Source organism: Helicoverpa armigera, chromosome 17 (assembly GCF_030705265.1).
Source record: "Helicoverpa armigera isolate CAAS_96S chromosome 17, ASM3070526v1, whole genome shotgun sequence".
In the NCBI taxonomy this organism is placed as follows: domain Eukaryota; kingdom Metazoa; phylum Arthropoda; class Insecta; order Lepidoptera; family Noctuidae; genus Helicoverpa; species Helicoverpa armigera.
In genome coordinates, this window is record NC_087136.1 from 10,494,558 (window position 1) to 10,513,769 (window position 19,212).

Consider the following 19,212-nt stretch of genomic DNA (forward strand, 5'->3'; position numbering starts at 1 on the left):
AAATAAAATAATAAAAAATATCGGCTCATTATTGAGGCTATTGATTGAGAAGCGCTGAAACTTTTGTTTTTATATTCAGCTGTAAAAAAGAGTGTTTTATAATGGATTTCATTGACCCAATACATGTAAAAATTATTAAAATTTAGGGTTAGTGTTACCATAGTACACTGGGACATGTTCTTTATTACCAAGGAATAATAACGATGTTAGAAAATAATAACTTTCGTATAATATAGCTGAGTCGTTCTTTGTTTTACTAAAATGTGTAAATATTTTAAAATAAATTCAGTAGTATACGTTTCTCAACGTTAAAAACGTCCTTGACAAGTGTTTCCGGTCATGCGTAGTTACCGCGCTGCAATTTCCTCCCCCTCCGCCCTTCACCGCGCGGAGTTATCTATCACTTGTCGAATTAGCAAAAATTAGAGAAATGGCTGGAAGAATTCTCAAGAACATTGTAAGTTTATAGAAGAGTTATATAATATCTAACATAGACTAGCTTTGCATGGACCTTTTTTACTTTGTCCTGTAATCTTTTGCTGTCTCAGAATTCTCGTCATCCAAAAATAGACGTAGTAGTATAGTTATGTCGAAGAATTACATAAAAGTGCTTTTGGAACCTTTTCGTGAGAGTAAAGTGTTGGGTTCACTACTGAAATGGTTGGAGCCGCTCGCCAACAGTGGTTCTGGGGCGCATGGGGTCGGAAAAGATGAGGTTACATATTATTTTTTTGTGATTATTTGGTGAAGTATTTGAGGTTATGTGACTGGTCTTTGCTGGTGATTTGCAGGCGCCATTGACCCGGAGCGGGGCTGCCAACTACAGCTCTGGCGTCCGCAAGGTGACGCTGATCCCCGGCCATGGGATTGGGCCTGAGATCACGGTGGCTGTGCAGAAAATCTTCGAAGCCGCGAAAGTCCCCATTGAATGGGACGAGGTCGACGTCACAGCTGTTCGGGTAAGTCCCGTGTTCTGTATTGTATTTTGACTGCACTCCATAACAAAGGCAGCTCATAAATGGTTTATATATGACATCCAGAAATACCACTACTTCCCCTATCTCTATAAACAAGAGAAAATTTGTTTCATTTATGGATCGTAATTTTTTACTCTTTGTGTATCTACCAATTTCTAAAAATGAGTTGTTTTGCTCATGGATAGTAATGTTTTGACATAAACCTAAACTCAAATTGCCATCCATCCATGAATATCAGAAAACAAATTTATTTAGGTATTTCTTGTTTACAGAAATCATAAATATGAATGTAAACAATTTTATTCTTGTCTAAATTCAATTGAAACGTATTCACTTGCATGTCTTCATCATTCTGTTATTGGTTTCTTGTTTCTTCAAAACTAAATTTATTTTAGCTATTAGAAAAACCCGAATATTTTTTTTTGGTTAAAAATGGTTCAACCAAATCTAATTTAAAAGAAAGTGTGCATAATTGCATATATATTATATGGATTCCATTTCAACTGTGATTGAAATGTTAGTAGAATAAAAAACATGCAAAACTGCTTATTACTCTTTGTAAACAATCTAGTGATTAGTATGGGTTTAGTAAAAAACAACAAAAAAGAACATACTTTATTATCATGACAATAAAACATTGCTGTAACAACACTAATGAAGTGTTTCATGTTACATAAGTGTAACAAAATATCTTCATTCAGCTAGATATTTTCAGTTTGCAGCTATAGCAATTGCACATCCTATTAATACTACAAATGCGAAAGTTTGTGAGAATGTATGTTTGTTCACTCTAAAACTATAAAATGAATTTTAAAGAAATCTATAGTCTTATAATTTTTGATCCATGTGCAGTAAGTAATTCCTTTGGGACACTGGTGATACCAGACTAGTCTATGTAAAACACTGATATTCAGCTGCATTTGGGGAAAACTGAAATCCTTGGGCGCTATGCTGATATTTTGCTCAGTTTTGAAATTTCATGTTAATTTACCTTAAATTTCTTTCTAGGGCCCAGACGGCAAGATGGGTATCCCACAAAAGGCTATTGACTCTGTAAATGCCAACAAGATCGGTCTTAAGGGTCCCTTGATGACCCCGATCGGTAAGGGATACCGTTCCCTCAACTTGGCTCTGCGTAAGGAGTTTGACTTATACGCCAACGTCAGGCCTTGCAAGAGCATGGAAGGGTATGTATATTTTTATACTTATATGAGTATAAACTAACAATATCTTTATTCAAAAGATAATTGAAAAAAAGGATCAACAAACAGATTAATTTTTGCATGTGGCATGACTCAAATCATCAAGGAAAATTGTTCAGAAAACTGCAGATCTGAATGCAGTTCATTATGATTTTGTGAAAACCCCATTAAGTAATTGTTTTTGAAAAGATTTTACCAAGAAATCTTGAATTATTGATTTAATTCTCAATGACATATGCAAGTAAATATGCGAGAACAAAGCAAAATATTTTTATTTAGCATTTTATCTCAAGGTTCCGGGATCACACTATCTAAAGTGCAGTAAACCAATGTGTCCATGCGTTAAACCTGATACTTTGTGGGTCAATGACAATCACCTCTGATAACACGTCTAGACTGATTCAAGGTCCATTTGTAGGAAAATGTATGCATTTGTCACATCTGCAATTATTTTCCTTTATTTGTAATCGGCTACAGTCACAGTAATTTACATTATAATCTTAAGACTTCTGGTTAGTTGTAAAAAGAAAATTTTATAGGCTATGCTAATATAATATGGGTTTCGCTGAAAGCATGACGGTTTCTTTGCGCTTTTTCGAATCTATTCTTGTTCATAACGTAATTAGTAAGAAACAGGCCTTAGCAAGGAAATCCGAATTCTATAAATCCCATAAAGTCAGGAGGATAGGTTTGCTGACACTTACCTATTGGTTTACGTAATCGGGGGCGGGTCTTTGTTTGTTATTGTATTCTGTGGCTCCTATATTGTACGTTAAAGTGCGAAAATTATTACTGGCCTCTCGCCAAAACTTTGGGACGTTCACCTCTATAACGACTATCGGCGCCATGGCATATTGATGCATTACATTGTATGTAAGAATATTTCTCAATGTAGTTGTATAAAATCCTTGGACGAACCAAATCAATTGCTGAAGTTTGACAAGGTCGATAAGACACGCTTTCATAACATTTGCTGTATAAACATAAAGTCTATGAAAATAAATAGATACGCTACTCGAAGTTTCGACCGCCAATTAATCTCTTTTTTAATTCATTAATCTAGTCTAGTAAGACGTCATCAAATACTATTCCCAGAATAAACCAACTCACTACCAAACCTTTTTAATTAAGGAAAATCCATTGTGTAACAACTCGAGCTAAGATTAGATTATGCAACATATAAAGAGATAAAAGCCAAAATAATAATCCGACAATAATTGATCAACATCAGTAACAATCAGTAATAGTCAGTCTGGTTCGTATCTAATCTGCGTTACGGACTGATTTCAATCACATGAGTTGTTTTATGATAACGTTATACAGCCTAGTGGTGCGCTGAGGTTTTAATGATAGCGAACTCGTTGGTGGCTTATTGGCAAGTGCGATTTCTGAGCTAAGAGGGTTGAGGAGGTCAGATAGGCAGTCGCTCCTTGTAAAACACTGGTACTTAGATGAATCCGGTTAGACTGGAAGCCAACCCCAACATAGTTGGGAAAGAGACTAGTGATGATTTCTGAGCTAAGAGGTCCCATGTTTGATTTCCGGATGGAGAAAAAATTTAGCAGCTTAAATTGCTGAAAGCTCCAAAACTATCGAAAGTTTTACCATCGGGAACTTAAACCGCGGGAATCAGCCCGTTATTACAGAAAAAAGGAAAATTGTGATTTGCTGAAATCTGGTGCAGTTTCCTATGTAACTATTTATCTACTAGTTTCTAATGCTTTGTTCAAATATTGGACAAGCGCCAAACTGACGCTTGTTTAACACCTTATAAGCTGAATGATAAGTTGATAACATAATAAGGAACATGGTGCTACTTGTTGCTTGACTAGCTTTTGCCGCCGGTTTCTAACGAATTATGTTTTAATCCAAGTCTAACTCCGTTATTATTTTAGACCTTCCTTAATTAGTCTACGTTTTAATTGAGTTGTTGCGAAATTATTTTTTTTTACTTTTTTTTCTTAACAGATTCTGTTAAACCTCTGTGGCAATTATTATTATACCATTCAGGTGCCAATCGCTTCCAAAAACTATAAAAAAAGCACACAGACAAACTAACTTGTAAGATTTTCTTGTTGTAATAAAAACTACGACATCGATACACCCCAAATATTAAATGCAAATTGTAAGGTTAACAACTGCTCGATAAAAACTTGGCACGTGTTGATAAGTCGTGGTGGCCTAGTGGGTAAAGGACCAACCTCTCGAGTATGAGGGCGCGGGTTCGATCCCAGGTCAGGCAAGTACCAATGCAACTTTTCTAAGTTTGTATGTACTTTCTAAGTATATCTTAGACACCATTGGCTGTGTTTCGGATGGCACGTTAAACTGTAGGTCCCGGCTGTCATTGAACATCCTTGGCAGTCGTTACGGGTAGTCAGAAGCCAGTAAGTCTGACACCAGTCTAACCAAGGGGTATCGGGTTGCCCGGGTAACTGGGTTGAGGAGGTCAGATAGGCAGTCGCTTCTTGTAAAGCACTGGTACTCAGCTGAATCCGGTTAGACTGGAAGCCGACCCCAACATGATTGGGAAAAAAGGCTCGGAGGATGACGTGTTGATAAATTAAAAGAAACCGGAATATTCTGGCTGCATGTTTATTAATGTCATTACATATTTGATACGGATTTACAATGCAATCTTTGTACGATGACTTGATGACATATTTAGATTACGTGTTAATGCACTTTTTGGTGATTATCAAGTTGAATGACCTTATAAATTTTAATGTTTCATGCTGCAATGTCATCATATTTTTTTTATCCTCGTTGATTCTCTGAAGAAAAAGAAAAGGTTTACATAGAAAAGGTATTTTGTTTGATAGGTACGCATTTACATTGACATGGATTGGTATGCTGATAGATTTTCCCATAGGGAAGTTCTAGACATCTTTTATCCGGGTGCACAAAGTAATTCGACAAAACCTCAAGAAATTATTTAACTGTTTGCAGACTACACCCTGACCTATTCGAGAATAAAAACAATAGTACCTAATCAGTTTTTAAATCACTACACCGCTATTTAAACCAATTAGTAAACCGCTCAATTCAGTTGGAAGGTCATTCAACTTTGAACTCCAGTTAAAGTCGTTAGAGGTATGAGTCACTCAATCATGTATACTGGTGGCATTAAAATTAAAAACAACTTGAATTAGCAAATGTATTTGTTCTGTTACGAGGTGTTAAACGTACTATTTAACCATAAAGTTACAAAAAAATAATAGTAATATACAGAATAGAAAATGTCAATTATTCAACCTTGATCCATATTTTTTACTTCCCAATTCAAACTTGTTAAGCCCAATAGTCTAACGCTTCAATCCGCTTCAAACTTGTAAAAAAGTTCAACTCTAGTAACCAGTTTCGGCCATCTTCCTACAATTTTCCATATTAAAAGCTGTTTCAAAATCATAAGTTTCCACAGTTTCATGCTCACAGACAAGCAGTCAGTACATGTTGAGTACTTAGTAAACGATTTCCTGTAGATAAAACATAGGCTGAATATCGTCAAGATAAATAAAAACGTTTTATTGAGCACGTACCGATAAGGATATCTTGATATATCAGTCATTGTCATTGGCTTTGAATCCTAATCGTAGTTAAGGCGACTGAGATTGAATGAATTTCGCGAACTATCTATCTGTAACTGATCAATGACGTAAGTGAGTAAAAATTGACTTTATACCTAGTAGAAGAAATAACTTAAATATTTATATTGTCCGTTTTAAATTCGCGTTTCCGGTTGAGCTCATAATTAATTCGGTATTTCGCTGATTAGGGGACATCGTATCGGAATAACCAGATTTTATTTCTGGAAAAGTTCGGCTAGAAATTGTTTCACAGTGGATGTCCTTAGTGATAATAATTTACAATCACGCAAACCATACTCTTGTTTACAACTAAACAACACGATGTACCTCAATTGTTACGCTTTATATGGAATACTGAACATTCTGATGACTCATGGCTATTGGTTTGAGGTCCTCAAGGTTGTCACAAAAACGCAAGTTCGTGATCGATTCAATATCTGAGGGCACGGCAGTGCCCCAGCCAAGACTCGAGCAAAGTGGGCACGGCCGTACTATCTTTTCTCGAAGCGTTTCGCGGCTATTTCAGCCCCCTGTATCTTCCATGTGAACAAAGCTAGGAGTTTAGGTTTTCGATGACCAAGAGTAAGTATTAGAACAAGCTCAGTCCCAAAATTACAAGAAATTTGAATAAATAGTTTACGAGTTATGAGCGATCAAAGTTACACCATTTTGTCACTGACTCACTCACTGACCGATCATCAAAAGTCTAAGGTACTTCTAGCAAACTTAGAACCTTCAAATTTGGCACCAAGATAGGTTATTAGCTACATATAAAGGGAAAATTATAAAAACCTTAAAACTTAATAAAAAATAGGAAACAAATTTATATTTGCGGTTTTTCAAGAACATTGTGTATGAATTTTGACTGCATTGATAACTTTGTTATTTATTGTTACTATTTGTTTTATTGTTACGTAGTGTGGTATATTGTTATCATGTATTAAATATACATACATATGAATAAAAAAACTAAGTTAAAATAAAATGAATAATGATAAAATCTTTCATATTAATGCAGTGCGATAAATACTGCATGCTCGCTCGATAGATGGCGTTGTCCTGGTCTAAATCGCGCTACGGTTTTTAGTTAAAAAAAAAACAATTTCATGTGATAGCGCCATCTACCTCTGAAATAAATCTCTTTTATTCTAAAAGATATTCGATTAAAAAATTCGACAATTTCGAAATTGTTTAATTTATTTAAAAAAAATGTTGTTTACGTGCTAGTTTAGGTCTACATATTTAGTTTGTTATATATTTAGTTAGTTGCATGTAAGTTAATTTAATTTGTTATATACTTAGAGAAGAAGGAGACCTACAAAAAATAAATTAGATCCCACCAAAAACATTAAATGTAAAAAAAGCCAATCCTCTACGCAATTCCTCCACCGTAAAAAGTTTTGAGATCGCATAGAAGCCAAGTCCTGTTCAACTTTATGTGTAATAATAAATCAATATTTTGTGACTATATCAATAGTTTTGTTCACATTACAATAATATTGTCTTGGCCATGAGCACAAGTTAATAGTCGCTCCCTGAAATAATGTGTAAATACCATTGAATTGATACATTCTATATGGACATGATTTTACGATTGGACTGATTGGAATTTGAGATCACCATGGACCAAACATGCGCCATAGTAAATGTGCAGTTCATGATTTTGGATGATACTGACTGTCGGTCATTTAGTAACAATTGAAAAAACTAAAAGTATTTAATTCTGTGATATTAAACTTCATGATTGACTTTCACCTCTCCAAGATATGCTGTATTATATTTGTAGTTTATTGTGCTCGTGGCCAAGTCAATATTATTGTAATGCGAACAAAACTATTGATATAGTCACAAAATATTGATTTATTATTACACATAAAGTTGAACAGGACTTGGCTTCTATGCGATCTCAAAACTTTTTACGGTGGAGGAATTGCGTAGAGGATTGGCTTTTTTTACATTTAATGTTTTTGGTGGGATATTGATTTCACGGCGCTGAACTAGGAAAGCTGGCCAATGAACTGTTGCTTCAAGGAGGTGTAGGCAACATTGCAGTTGGTAGATAATTTGGTGTCTATTTAGACGTCGCTAATACACTTGTAGATATTTTAGACCTCAAATGAACCTCCTTGTGTAAAAGTCTGGTTTCTTACTATCAAAATAATGTAGCCTTCTTTTCCAAAACGTCTCAATAGATATTATGTTATACAGCCACTGACCTCTATATTTACCACTGGACAGGCTGTTGTCAACGTGCTTTTGTGCCCGTTTGATAATCGCCATTTTGGCGCTGTTAGACGTAGCGAGTGTCCGTGGTACTAAAATTATTTTACAGTGAACCAATGAACAAACACTTCTCTCAAAATTCTCTCTTGAAATCTTCTCTTGAAATTATACGTCAAAATTTGTTCTGTGGACACTCGCTTACAGTGCCACAAACTTAACTGACCCGGTGACGGTGTCACTGTTGTCGATTTTAGTGTTACCGCTAAATAGTATGTCGCCGGATGGAGGGTAAAAAGCTTGCGAATTATTACCCCAATTTTAGTGACTTTTTATACGGCCTCTATATCCTGCTACTTTGTATTATTATACGAAGTTTATTACGTCTTTGCGGATGGTAAGGAATAATAGTGAAAACACATTTTTTATGAATTAAATTTTATAGTAATAATTATGATCCATTAGACAATCATCTGCGTAATTTGGAGGCTGGATTCTAGGAATTCCTGTAGTTGTACTAGCATCCGCGGCCACTTCATCATCTGAATCACTACTGTCACTTTCACTGTCACTTCCCACAGATATGATAAAAGGTTCATCCAAATAAGCATCTTTTTTAGGTACTCGTTTTCAATGTTCTTTACATGGGCACAGTGTTTTTGCCATTCTGCAGTTGTTATTTTAGTAAATGCTTCTGCGATTAACTGTGGCATTTCAGCATCTGACTTTCCAATGTTATGTTCTGCAACAAAACGTTTCATCGAACTCCAGATCATTTCTATGACATTTAAATCGCAATGATAGGGAGGTAGTCTAAGAACAGTGTGCCCATTGTCTCTTAACAAATTATCGATTTCATATTGAGGTACTGGTTTGTGCCTCTTTATTAATTCATACAGCTGGGGTTTAGTGTAGCTTTCATTGTACTCCACATTATGTTCATTAAGCCAATGCTGCATGTCTGCTTTTTTAGCATTTGTATTAGGACATTTATTAATGCAAATGCTGTGGTAAGGGGCGTTATCCATAACAATTATGGTTTCTGTTTGTAAATTAGGTAGCAATTTTTCCGTTACCCATTTTTTGAAATTTGTATTATTCATTTCATCATGGTAATCGCCACTTTTTGTGTTTGACTTAAACACAAGTAAGGCGTTCTCAACGAACCCCATTTCTCCACCCGCATGAACAATTATCCACCTATTTCCTTTTGAAACAGGATTCAAAGCACCATCAACATTATCGCTTTGCCAACAACGCCCAACAGTGTGTGATGAGTGGATATAAGTCTCATCCAAAAATATCACGGGCTTTTTTTCGCCACATTCATTCAGCTTAATTTTACTGTAGATAACCTGCCCGCCAGGCAGATATATCATTGCGCTCAATAAGAACTTTTCTGTTCGATTGTGTTTTCTTGTATCGAAAACCAATTTTACGCAACACCTTTCTCAGGGTTTCTCGACTCGCGGTAAAATTGATTTCCTGTCGCAAGATATTCAGCAATTTTGGGATCGTAGGAATTTCTTTCTTAATTGTATAAAATTCATGAACTTTTCTTCTTATGACACCGAGGTCAAAATCATCTATTTCGATCTTTCCTGTTATTCTTATCCTTTTTTTTCCTGGAGTAGAAATTTTTGAGCCAGTTGCATCCGCCTGTTTCTTTTCTTTAACTAATTGACGTACAAATCGCTCACCAACACTGAAAAATAGAATATAGATCATATCTTGTACCATGAAAGTATCAAAGCAAGCCAACAGCCCATAATGTATGTACTTTATTGAAGCTAACAACCGCTTCACTTATATTCATCATAATTACGCTACCAAAAATAGATTAATAAAAATAATAAAATATTTTAATGTATATTTCGGTTTAAATATAACTACAACAATGGGGTAATTCATAGCACCAACTGGCAACACTAACCTGCAGCAGCAGCTACTCGTTCATACAGTTTTTCGAATGGTATTAACGGCGCTTTGAGACGTTTCTCCTCCTGCATAAAAGCTAACACTTTTAAAATAGTGTTTCTTGCATCACTTTTCAATGCTCTCGGCATAATTTACATCACCAAAACCACAAAAACAATGAAAATATTCCCAGCGTCGTGCTCAACAACAAACTTGACAGCAATGTGACATTTCAAAATGGACGCACGTAGTTCAAGATTTTGCCACCGGGTCAGTTAAGTTTGTGGGACTGTAGACGATATTGGCGCTTCAAATGGGCACAAAAAAAAATGCTGTCAAACGTACGGAACAGCCGGTCCAGTGGTAAATATAGAGGTCAGTGCATACAGCTAAATGCTTGACAAGAGAAACGTACTTCATCCTTTGTCTCCACATAAGACGACTTCATTTGCTGCAAGATGGTGCATGACTCAGGTTTACTAACACACAGAAAACAATTAAGATAAGACTGTGCCTATTTTCTCGCTTGCAAGTCAATTAAAATAAATGTACTATCTATTTATACGTAATCCTGCAAGACACGTGCAGTTTGAATAAAACATGACATTAGTTTGTCATCTTTGTTGCGTTTAGATGGCTGGCCGGATGCCAAGGTGCGCATGGCTGAAAGTGTTACGTCGTACAGTGAAATGTTATATTGAAGGCATTGAATTTCTTTACATTAATTTATTACATGTGCAAAGATATGGAATTTATTAATCTGCGTGAGATCACCCGATAGTAGGCCTAGGAGCTATCAAATTGACTTTATAGAAGACTTGAGTTTTATAAACTATGGCAAGGGAAGTTCCATAAAATGTTTAAAAATAGTATAAGGTATCTAAAATCGATTTCGTCCAACGTTCACAGCAAATAGCAACACCCTTTTTATGGCTTCGACGAGTGCCTGTCAAAGGCCTTCTCTAACTTTATCCATTCATACATTGCCATATAAGAAAAGCCAAAAAAAGATGATAAGGAAAACGTGTTTAAGGCTGATCTCCGCTCCTCAATCCTATTGGTTAATATTTCTCAGTTTCTCCACTCCGCAGCCTAGCTCCGCTCCGGTGGACAGGCAGCCTTAGACTGGAAGTTACAACCCCCTGATTTGTTAAAATCCTCCAAAATTGCCTCTACCAAGACATCATAATTTTAAAAACCTTTTTTTCTCCTCTTCACAGCATCAAAACCCTATACGACGATGTAGACGTAGTGACAATCAGAGAGAACACCGAGGGTGAGTATTCGGGCATAGAGCACGAGATTGTCGACGGCGTGGTGCAGTCCATCAAGCTGATCACTGAGGAGGCGTCCATGAGGGTCGCGGAGTTCGCCTTCGTCTTCGCCAAGGAGAACAAGAGGAAGAAGGTCACGGCTGTGCATAAAGCTAATATTATGTAAGTATTTGATGTAGAATTTTGTAAATAAATGGTAGGTCTAGTAGAGATAGTATGAAAGTAAGAACTATTAGGGAAGCTACCGATATTGTTTTGAGTTTTAAAATATGTATGTCACTATATAGGAAAAACCAATCCAATTTGTTTATTTGACCATCTAAATACTTAAAAGCATAAATATGAGGAAGGTTCACTCATAGAAATAGTATTATAAGTTTAAGATAGTTTATACTACGTATCGTGGCCTGGTTTCTTCAAATAGTTCAATTTGTACCAAACCTTGCTCTACTTACAAGCAGACGAATCTATGACAATCTCAGATGTACATACTTAGAACAATTGTACAAACAAACTACATATGTAGCTAGCCTTTTATTTCCATTGGTACACCTTTCTAACAACCAACATTACATACTTTTGTTCCGTACATAATAGACAGCAGTTTGACTATCATTCTAAAATGACCTTCAACTACCTATACTTAAAGTAGTTTATACTTTAGCAATAACAATAAGAACTGAAGTATTTTGACTCAGTAATTCTCCAAGCTATACAAGGAATGTTCAAGTGTTACTCGTAAATGTCACGTGAATGCGAAACAGTGTCAATTTACTACTTCGCACATAGTATTTAATTGTTTTAAATGTTGCTATGTACTGAAAGATGATACTCGGCTGTTTAATAGGGCTGAGCTGTTTAATAAGCACTATGTATAATTATTTCGCTATAAAATTATATCAATCATAGATCATGACGATTAGTTAAATGTTGTGATTAATCTAACGAAAACTATTGAATCGGTTGCCAAAGTAAATGGAATCGGAATAACCGATTTTAAGATAGCCGCTTCACTACACTGATTTGGTTGATTCAGTAGCATTGACGCTTTTTAATCGACAAAAAACATCAAAATCAGTTGTCAAATTGCCGCCAATTGGTTATATTGGCCATTTGACTGGTTTTACCATACAACGTTGTGCAAAATTGCCGATTTGCCGGCTGGTTATGGTTTGGTTATTATTGTTATAGTTACATAGTGCAACCCACCCGTATTATTTTTTCCACGAGTATTTCCAATGACCTTTTCTACGGCAATCATCTTATTTAATTACTTACATATTTCAACTCCTAAATTCCAGGCGTATGTCAGACGGTTATTTTGTTCCCCGCGTATTTACAATGAACTTTTCTTCAGGAATCATTTTATTTATATTATTTTTCTCGTAAATTCCAGGCGTATGTCAGACGGTCTGTTCCTGAGGTGTTGCCGTGACGTGGCGAACAAGTACCCGGACATCAAGTTCGAGGAGCGCTACCTGGACACAGTGTGCCTCAACATGGTGCAGGATCCCGCCAAGTTTGATGTTTTGGTAAGTTGTATTATAACAATTAAGTAGATTTTTGTTTTAAGTCCTCAATCCTTTGTATACATAGCCTTTGATACAGTATGAACCGGAGCTTTACTTGCTAACACATCCAGCATAGTAGACTGACTAAAAATCTCTGAAATCAGTCATCGAAGTCGTTCAAAGTGCTATCGCTATAACTGAAGACAGCTATTGAAATCTCGATTTTCAGAGGCTGACATAATATCTTTAGGATTTTAGGAATAATACAATAATTGTTGTTGGGAATTTTGAAATGTACAAAATAGGCTACATTATATAAGTTCCTTTTCACACCTGAGTCTCGTACAGATTAGTACTTTGATAGAACCCGTGAGAAACAGCTATTTCTTTGAGCCACTATGATGGCGCCTTTCGTATCTGCTTGTTCATTTCAGAAATTATTTTCAACGACTTCAACCTCCTAACAGATATTTATTCTTACAAATTCCAGGTGATGCCCAACTTGTACGGTGACATCATGTCGGATTTGTGTTCGGGTCTGGTCGGAGGCCTGGGCCTGACGCCTTCTGGCAACATCGGCAAAAACGGAGCGCTATTCGAATCCGTAAGTATTTAGTGTAGCTAGATCCAAGTAATATGTTGTTGATTTTTCAGATGACTGAAGATTTTGGTGAAGATTTTTTTTTTTGAACGGATATTTTGTATTTATAATTTTGTTTTTGATAAAGTTCTTCCAAACTGGGAATAGAAGATACTGAATTCCATAAAATAAAAGCAACAGGATCCTATTATCAGATACTATTCGTAGAAATAAAGCTTGACAAGAATGAATGATATCATTAAAACTGTAAAAAGATAGTCATTTAAAAAAAGATTTTTTAAATAGATTAGATAAAGATAATAAGCCTAGAAGCCCTTGGTGGCCGGACACCCACCACAGCAGTGTCACAAAATACAACAGAAGTCAATCTCATGTATGTACTTCACTTTTCATGCCTAAACTCGGCGGTCGCGCTAGGGTTGTCAACTTTTTTATGCGCATAAAACTAACGTGGTAGTGGTACTAGTATCTAATTATTTGATTTATTATTGAGAATAAAACAGGAAAAATGAAATATAAACCAATACCTAATAATAAAATATTTAATGTGGCATACAAGAGGTTAATAAACACTTTCAACGGAAATTCGTTTGAACGAGATACCGAACTTTTTCAGAAACCGCAATTTATAATTTTGTTATTCATACATATATACTTACCCCACTCTTTACTTGCGAAAAAAATATTTTTGTATGTAATGGGTTGGTACAGTCCCTGATCTGAGCTTGCTTCTACCTACAGAAACCTTGATGTGCGAGTTTTATTTCGTCAACCTTACAACATACTCTCGCCATGATCACAAAAATTATCAACTCCTACTAGTAATAATCTTTGAGGGTAGGTTGGGAGGTTCGCCTGGGTCGACACTAGCAAAACTTACCTATTACGGCATTGGGCCAGAGGCCGCCGGGGCGCACCTACTGCCTTTATTAAACGAACCATCGAAATATGAGAAAATAAGTAGGTATACATACTATAAGTAATACGGCAGGCTAAAAAAACGACAGTTCACTGTTCATTGTCGCATTAAAACAACCGTCCACTGAACAATTATAATACGACTTTTTTGTTGCTCCATTATTACTTTCTCTTTAGTTATTAAAATAAAAAATATTACAGTCAAATTACAGTTAGGTATCAACAAGGCCACAACGCGTGCACATTTATCTACCTTGTGTGTGACGCGCGTATCTCAAGAAAGCGGCAGCCGCGCTCGCACTGTTTTGAGTTGTTTTGAGACAGCGCGTCTGTGAACACGCACACATAGACACCTATGTCTGCGTGACTCGAACGCGCTTTGTATGTAGATTGACTTCTGTACCTATGTATTTTGTGGCAGTGTGAAGAAGTTTTTAGACAAACAATAGAATTCATTAGTGTTTTTATTTATTGGCAGATATAAAAAGTTTGAATTACAAAGTTCTATTGGTTGTCTTAAAACTTCTATGTTCCTCTTTAGTGGCGGAGCCTCGTTCTATTCTGGATACATTTCAATATAGATGTTTCTAGATAGTCAGTCAAATTGTTTTATAATGCGTGATATGAGAATAAATATAAAATATGTTCCTGGTAATATCTCAAGAACGCCGGGCAAAGCAAACAATTGTAGCTGAACAAACAATCAGCGGAATTGTTTAAAAATTGCCATATTTTATAGTGAAGTGGTAGAAAATATAACATCACCTCGAAATCTTTGAAGAAATTGCGAACTTTTTCAAATCATTTGACTCCAAAAATTGTACATTATTTTGGCAATACGAACAAAACCATGTTCCTTAACAAACAAAAAAAAACAGTGATTTTGGCACATCAAAATTATTTCGAAAGATAAGTTGTTTCAAATTATTGAGTTTGAACTAACAGGTGTGGGCACTATTAAAAAACAAAGATTTTTTGAGCTGGCAATAACCGCATGGCGATTTAAAAATCGAACTGTTATATGTATGTTTTGTATAATATGTTATAATGATATGTGAACTAATTTATGTGTGAATGTCCCAAAAAATGTATAATGAAATATGTGAACTGTTTAAACCTTTTTGGGCAATTTGCATGCATGCCTAATATTGTAAATATTTTGAAAGCTCTTCATAAAATAACTTTTCTAAAATATGCTGAATAATCGGTGTTCAGTAAAAGTTCTGAATTTAATATTCATTGGGCATTTTTTTTAATTTACTTATTACAAAGAAATTAGGTCTAGATTAAGTTAAGGCCTACAACACCATTTTAGTGGTTTGATTGAGATTATATGAGAGAGCTTTCAAATATTTCCCATTCTATATTATACTTGCTCAATATGTCACTACCTGCCATACCATGCTTGTGTATAATTACATTATAATCATTATTTCCACTCAAGCATGTACTAAGTATAATACATTTTATTATAAGCATGGTACTTGTAGTGGCATGTTTGCAAATAACTTATAATATTATGTGTTTTAACTCTATTGATAAGAACTTTTCATGGTGGAGAAATAATTTTCCGTGTATTTAAATATGTTTTTTATGTCCTTATGAGGTATCTATTGGTATTTAACTATGTCTCAATCAGGTCCCTATTGGTATAACATCGAATGAATAATGAATTAATTCCTTTTGAATATAACTCTGGGTAGTTTATTCCAAAATTAATATAAGTGGTGTTAGTCTAGAATTCTAGATCTTAACATTATTGTCTCTTATTTTCTTGATAGTCTTTGAACTGGCATTATTTCTTTCTCCCATTGAATAAAAACATTTCATGTTAACATTATTAACTTTATGGAGTGTGTAACTACTCATTTGAAGTATTTACAATTTAACTGTCTCTATTGAATTTAAAAGAGTGACAGATATTGATAGAACTATTTGCTACATAACATAATTTCAATCCATGTGTTCACTAACCCATTTGCTTGGCAACCTAACCCTTACAATAGTTGTAACACCCATCTAATATAAAAATTACATTCTAGGTACACGGGACAGCTCCAACCATCGCTGGCAAAGACATGGCCAACCCCACCGCATTACTTCTGTCCGGAGTCATGATGCTACGATACATGAAACTACCTGAACATGCTGAAAAGATTGAGAAAGCCACCTTCAGGGTACTTCGGGAAGGGAAAGTCCTCACTCCAGACCTTGGAGGAAAGGGCACCTGTTCAGGGTACACCGCTGAGATCATCAAGTATTTAGACATGCCCGCTGACCAAGCTTCCGCAGACTCTAAAGAAGGTTCCTCAGGCCCCTGTTAAGAGGACAGGAAACAGTGAGCGTCTGTACAATCATTATTTTGTTAGAGAGTAAATACAAATTGTATTTGTATTGTTCAATTACATTCTGTTACTGACAGGTGATATCGCCATTTCTCTAATTTTTTCTTGCAGTTTTTGAGATAATTTTTCACATTCCACACCTATTTGTGGAAAGTATTTTCTTTTACTTTTTTTTAGTATTTTTTTTTCAACCAGTTGTATGTAGTCTTCTATCGAAATTATGAGTTTGCAGTGATTAAGACCTTTTTGTTAAAAGAGGCGTTAGTTCAATTATTAGATCAAATTGTTGACCTACTTAGTAGTAAGCAGAGATGGCTGACTGAGATTCTATGCTTAAACATCTCAGTCTGTGATTTCACAAACGGTGAAACTGCCAAAGAAGTAGTTAAACTTAGTTTATTTCGCTATTTATACACATTCCATTTGTAGAACATAGATCTGCTTGTTGCGTTAGTATTTCTTATTTATTGAAGATTTGTGGTATTCAAATACAAGGATGATAATTGGTAAGCAATTGTTTGTACCCAAAGATGTGAGAAGTTATATGAATATTGGAGAAGTCAAGAACCATCTTTTCAATGAAATCATTGGTTAGTTTTATATCCACATGGATGATTTAATATTTTTTTGAGCCATCACTTATACACCGAGATTGTATTAACTAATTTAAGTTACCATTGCAGTTTTACAAATAAATATACAATATTTAGTATTTTCAGAAAGTTGTGCATCAATGCTGAAATTCAATAAGTTTTTAGTCTTATTTATATGGCATTAGAACTTAAAATAATGTGAAGACAATATTAAAATTTATTTTGGAGACAATAGCATTAGTGATGTTTTATGGCTGTTTATTTTCAGTATTTTAGTTGAATTTATCGATAGGATATGACATGAGGTCAGGAATTGTAATGGATAAAATTTATCGAGGGTGTGCTTTTAAAACGATTTTTTTGTGTGTTGGAGATAGAACTTTGTTTAATATGTTTGGCATTTTAATTATCAACAACAAGAGGTATTATTAAATACCAAAGTATTCAAGTTCAGTATGACAACACAGATTTTACTATTGAGTTTATGACGGAAAAGGCATGTCTACCGACATGAGATTAATGCTAAAGGCAGAAGACAAATAATTCAAGGATTAGAGACTTTTGAATGGATTCGACTGGACTAGAAGTCCCGATTTAAAGGTGGGGAAAAGGAGGATGAATATGTAGGTTTTAATAAATAAGGCTATAAAATGCTAATTAAAAACCCAGTAATTAGTTTTCTGCGAATTTAATGAAGACATTCGTTTTCGGTTTTAGTTCGAATTTATTTATTTTGCTTCAAAGTCGGATGTAATCTGACAATAAAATTGTAACGGTTGTACCTATGAAAATATAGTGACATTATTGTAATTGGAATGAGATTTTAAAAATGTAATAGCTATTTCAATGTGTGCTTATAAATTCACATTCACTTTTGAGTTCTTTACACAAGCATTTTATAAGTTACTGATTGTAATACTAAATGCATAATGTGTAAACTAGCTCTTGAACCAAAATACATTCACTGCCTTAACTCTTAGAAATATGTAGGATCTGTGCTTAATCCATAGAGTTTCTACCATTCTAGAAGATTAGCTGTTTGTATTCTACAACCAAGTACACAAAACGCTGTGAAACCACGATTGTATTATTTTAAGCCTATAGTTTGGTAAATTATTATGTAAATAAGTAGCTGAATAAATGCATTGAAGAAATTAATGTTCTTTTTCTATTACCTTAAATTTGACTGTTGAATTTGCCTTTTATATTCCGGTAATACTAATACTCTTGCCTGCACAGGTCCACGGCACAGCCCCGGACATCGCTGGCAAGGACATGGCCAACCCCACCGCTCTCCTACTGTCCGCCATCATGATGTTGCGTCACCTCAAGCTGCACGACCACGCAGACCGCATCCAAAGCGCCTGCTACGCTGTACTCAAAGAGGGCAAAGCCCTAACCGGAGATCTGGGTGGCACCGGCAAGTGCAGTGACTTCACCAACGCCATCATCTCTAAACTTAACTAAACTCTTCAAAGCTCAACCTCCTTGCCCTCGAATAGGATTTAAAAAAAGTGCCACAAGAATTGGCGGGAATAGAGCCAGAAATACAATTGAATTGTATTTTTTGTAGCTAAAATGAAAACAGGAGCGCCACCAAAGCTTACTGTATCTTTAGATAAGTAGTCGATTTCAACAAATAGTTTTACATACAGTATTGCTATGCAATCATAGTATTTATTTCGTTATAATTGAGAGCAATGTTACCAAACGTATAGGTATTGTAAATATATTTTTTATTATAATGGAGTATCCGGTCAATTCATCTTGCAAGGGTACCGTAGAGTAGACGCTACACGACATTAACATATTTATTTTGACGATTTCTGATTTACTTCGTCTAACATCAATCTCATCATAAGGAAAAAACAAAACCACTTTTAAAAATTAAATCTTTGAAATTGTTTTATTTTTGTTTTATTTCAAGCAATACTGTTTTTTTTATCTAATGCTGTGTTTACCCTAGCAATAACTGAAACCTCAGAAAACTTGGAAACACCTTATCAGGGAAAATATAGGTGAAGATGAGTTCGAACCTGATGAATGACCTAAATTTCAATAAAACGT

The 19,212-nt window shown here is 35.1% G+C and overlaps 1 protein-coding gene across 3 annotated transcripts; it reads left to right on the forward strand.

Annotated features, from left to right (window-relative positions):
• Positions 1-297: 297 nt before the first annotated feature.
• Positions 298-19,048, forward strand: LOC110379069 (probable isocitrate dehydrogenase [NAD] subunit alpha, mitochondrial). Of its 3 annotated transcripts, none has more exons than XM_049846212.2 (7): positions 298-457; positions 792-959; positions 1,986-2,164; positions 11,124-11,339; positions 12,574-12,709; positions 13,179-13,292; positions 16,250-18,299. In XM_049846212.2, exons 1-7 carry the CDS (start codon positions 431-433, stop codon positions 16,529-16,531), a joined length of 1,122 nt encoding a protein of 373 aa, XP_049702169.1. In that variant the 5' UTR covers positions 298-430; the 3' UTR covers positions 16,532-18,299. The 3 variants fall into 3 exon arrangements, with proteins under 3 accessions (XP_049702169.1, XP_049702167.2, XP_049702168.2); XM_049846210.2 differs by lacking the exon at positions 298-457 and adding an exon at positions 471-715; XM_049846211.2 differs by lacking the exons at positions 298-457; positions 16,250-18,299 and adding exons at positions 477-715; positions 18,385-19,048.
• Positions 19,049-19,212: the final 164 nt, after the last annotated feature.

Excerpts from the sequence above, each read along its gene's own strand:
- LOC110379069 (XM_049846210.2), top strand. The coding sequence starts at position 587 with ATGTCGAAGAATTACATAAAAGTGCTTTTGGAACCTTTTCGTGAGAGT. Across the intron at positions 960-1,985 it reads TCGACGTCACAGCTGTTCGG|GGCCCAGACGGCAAGATGGG; the intron begins GTAAGTCCCGTG and ends ATTTCTTTCTAG. Across the intron at positions 2,165-11,123 it reads CCTTGCAAGAGCATGGAAGG|CATCAAAACCCTATACGACG; the intron begins GTATGTATATTT and ends TCCTCTTCACAG.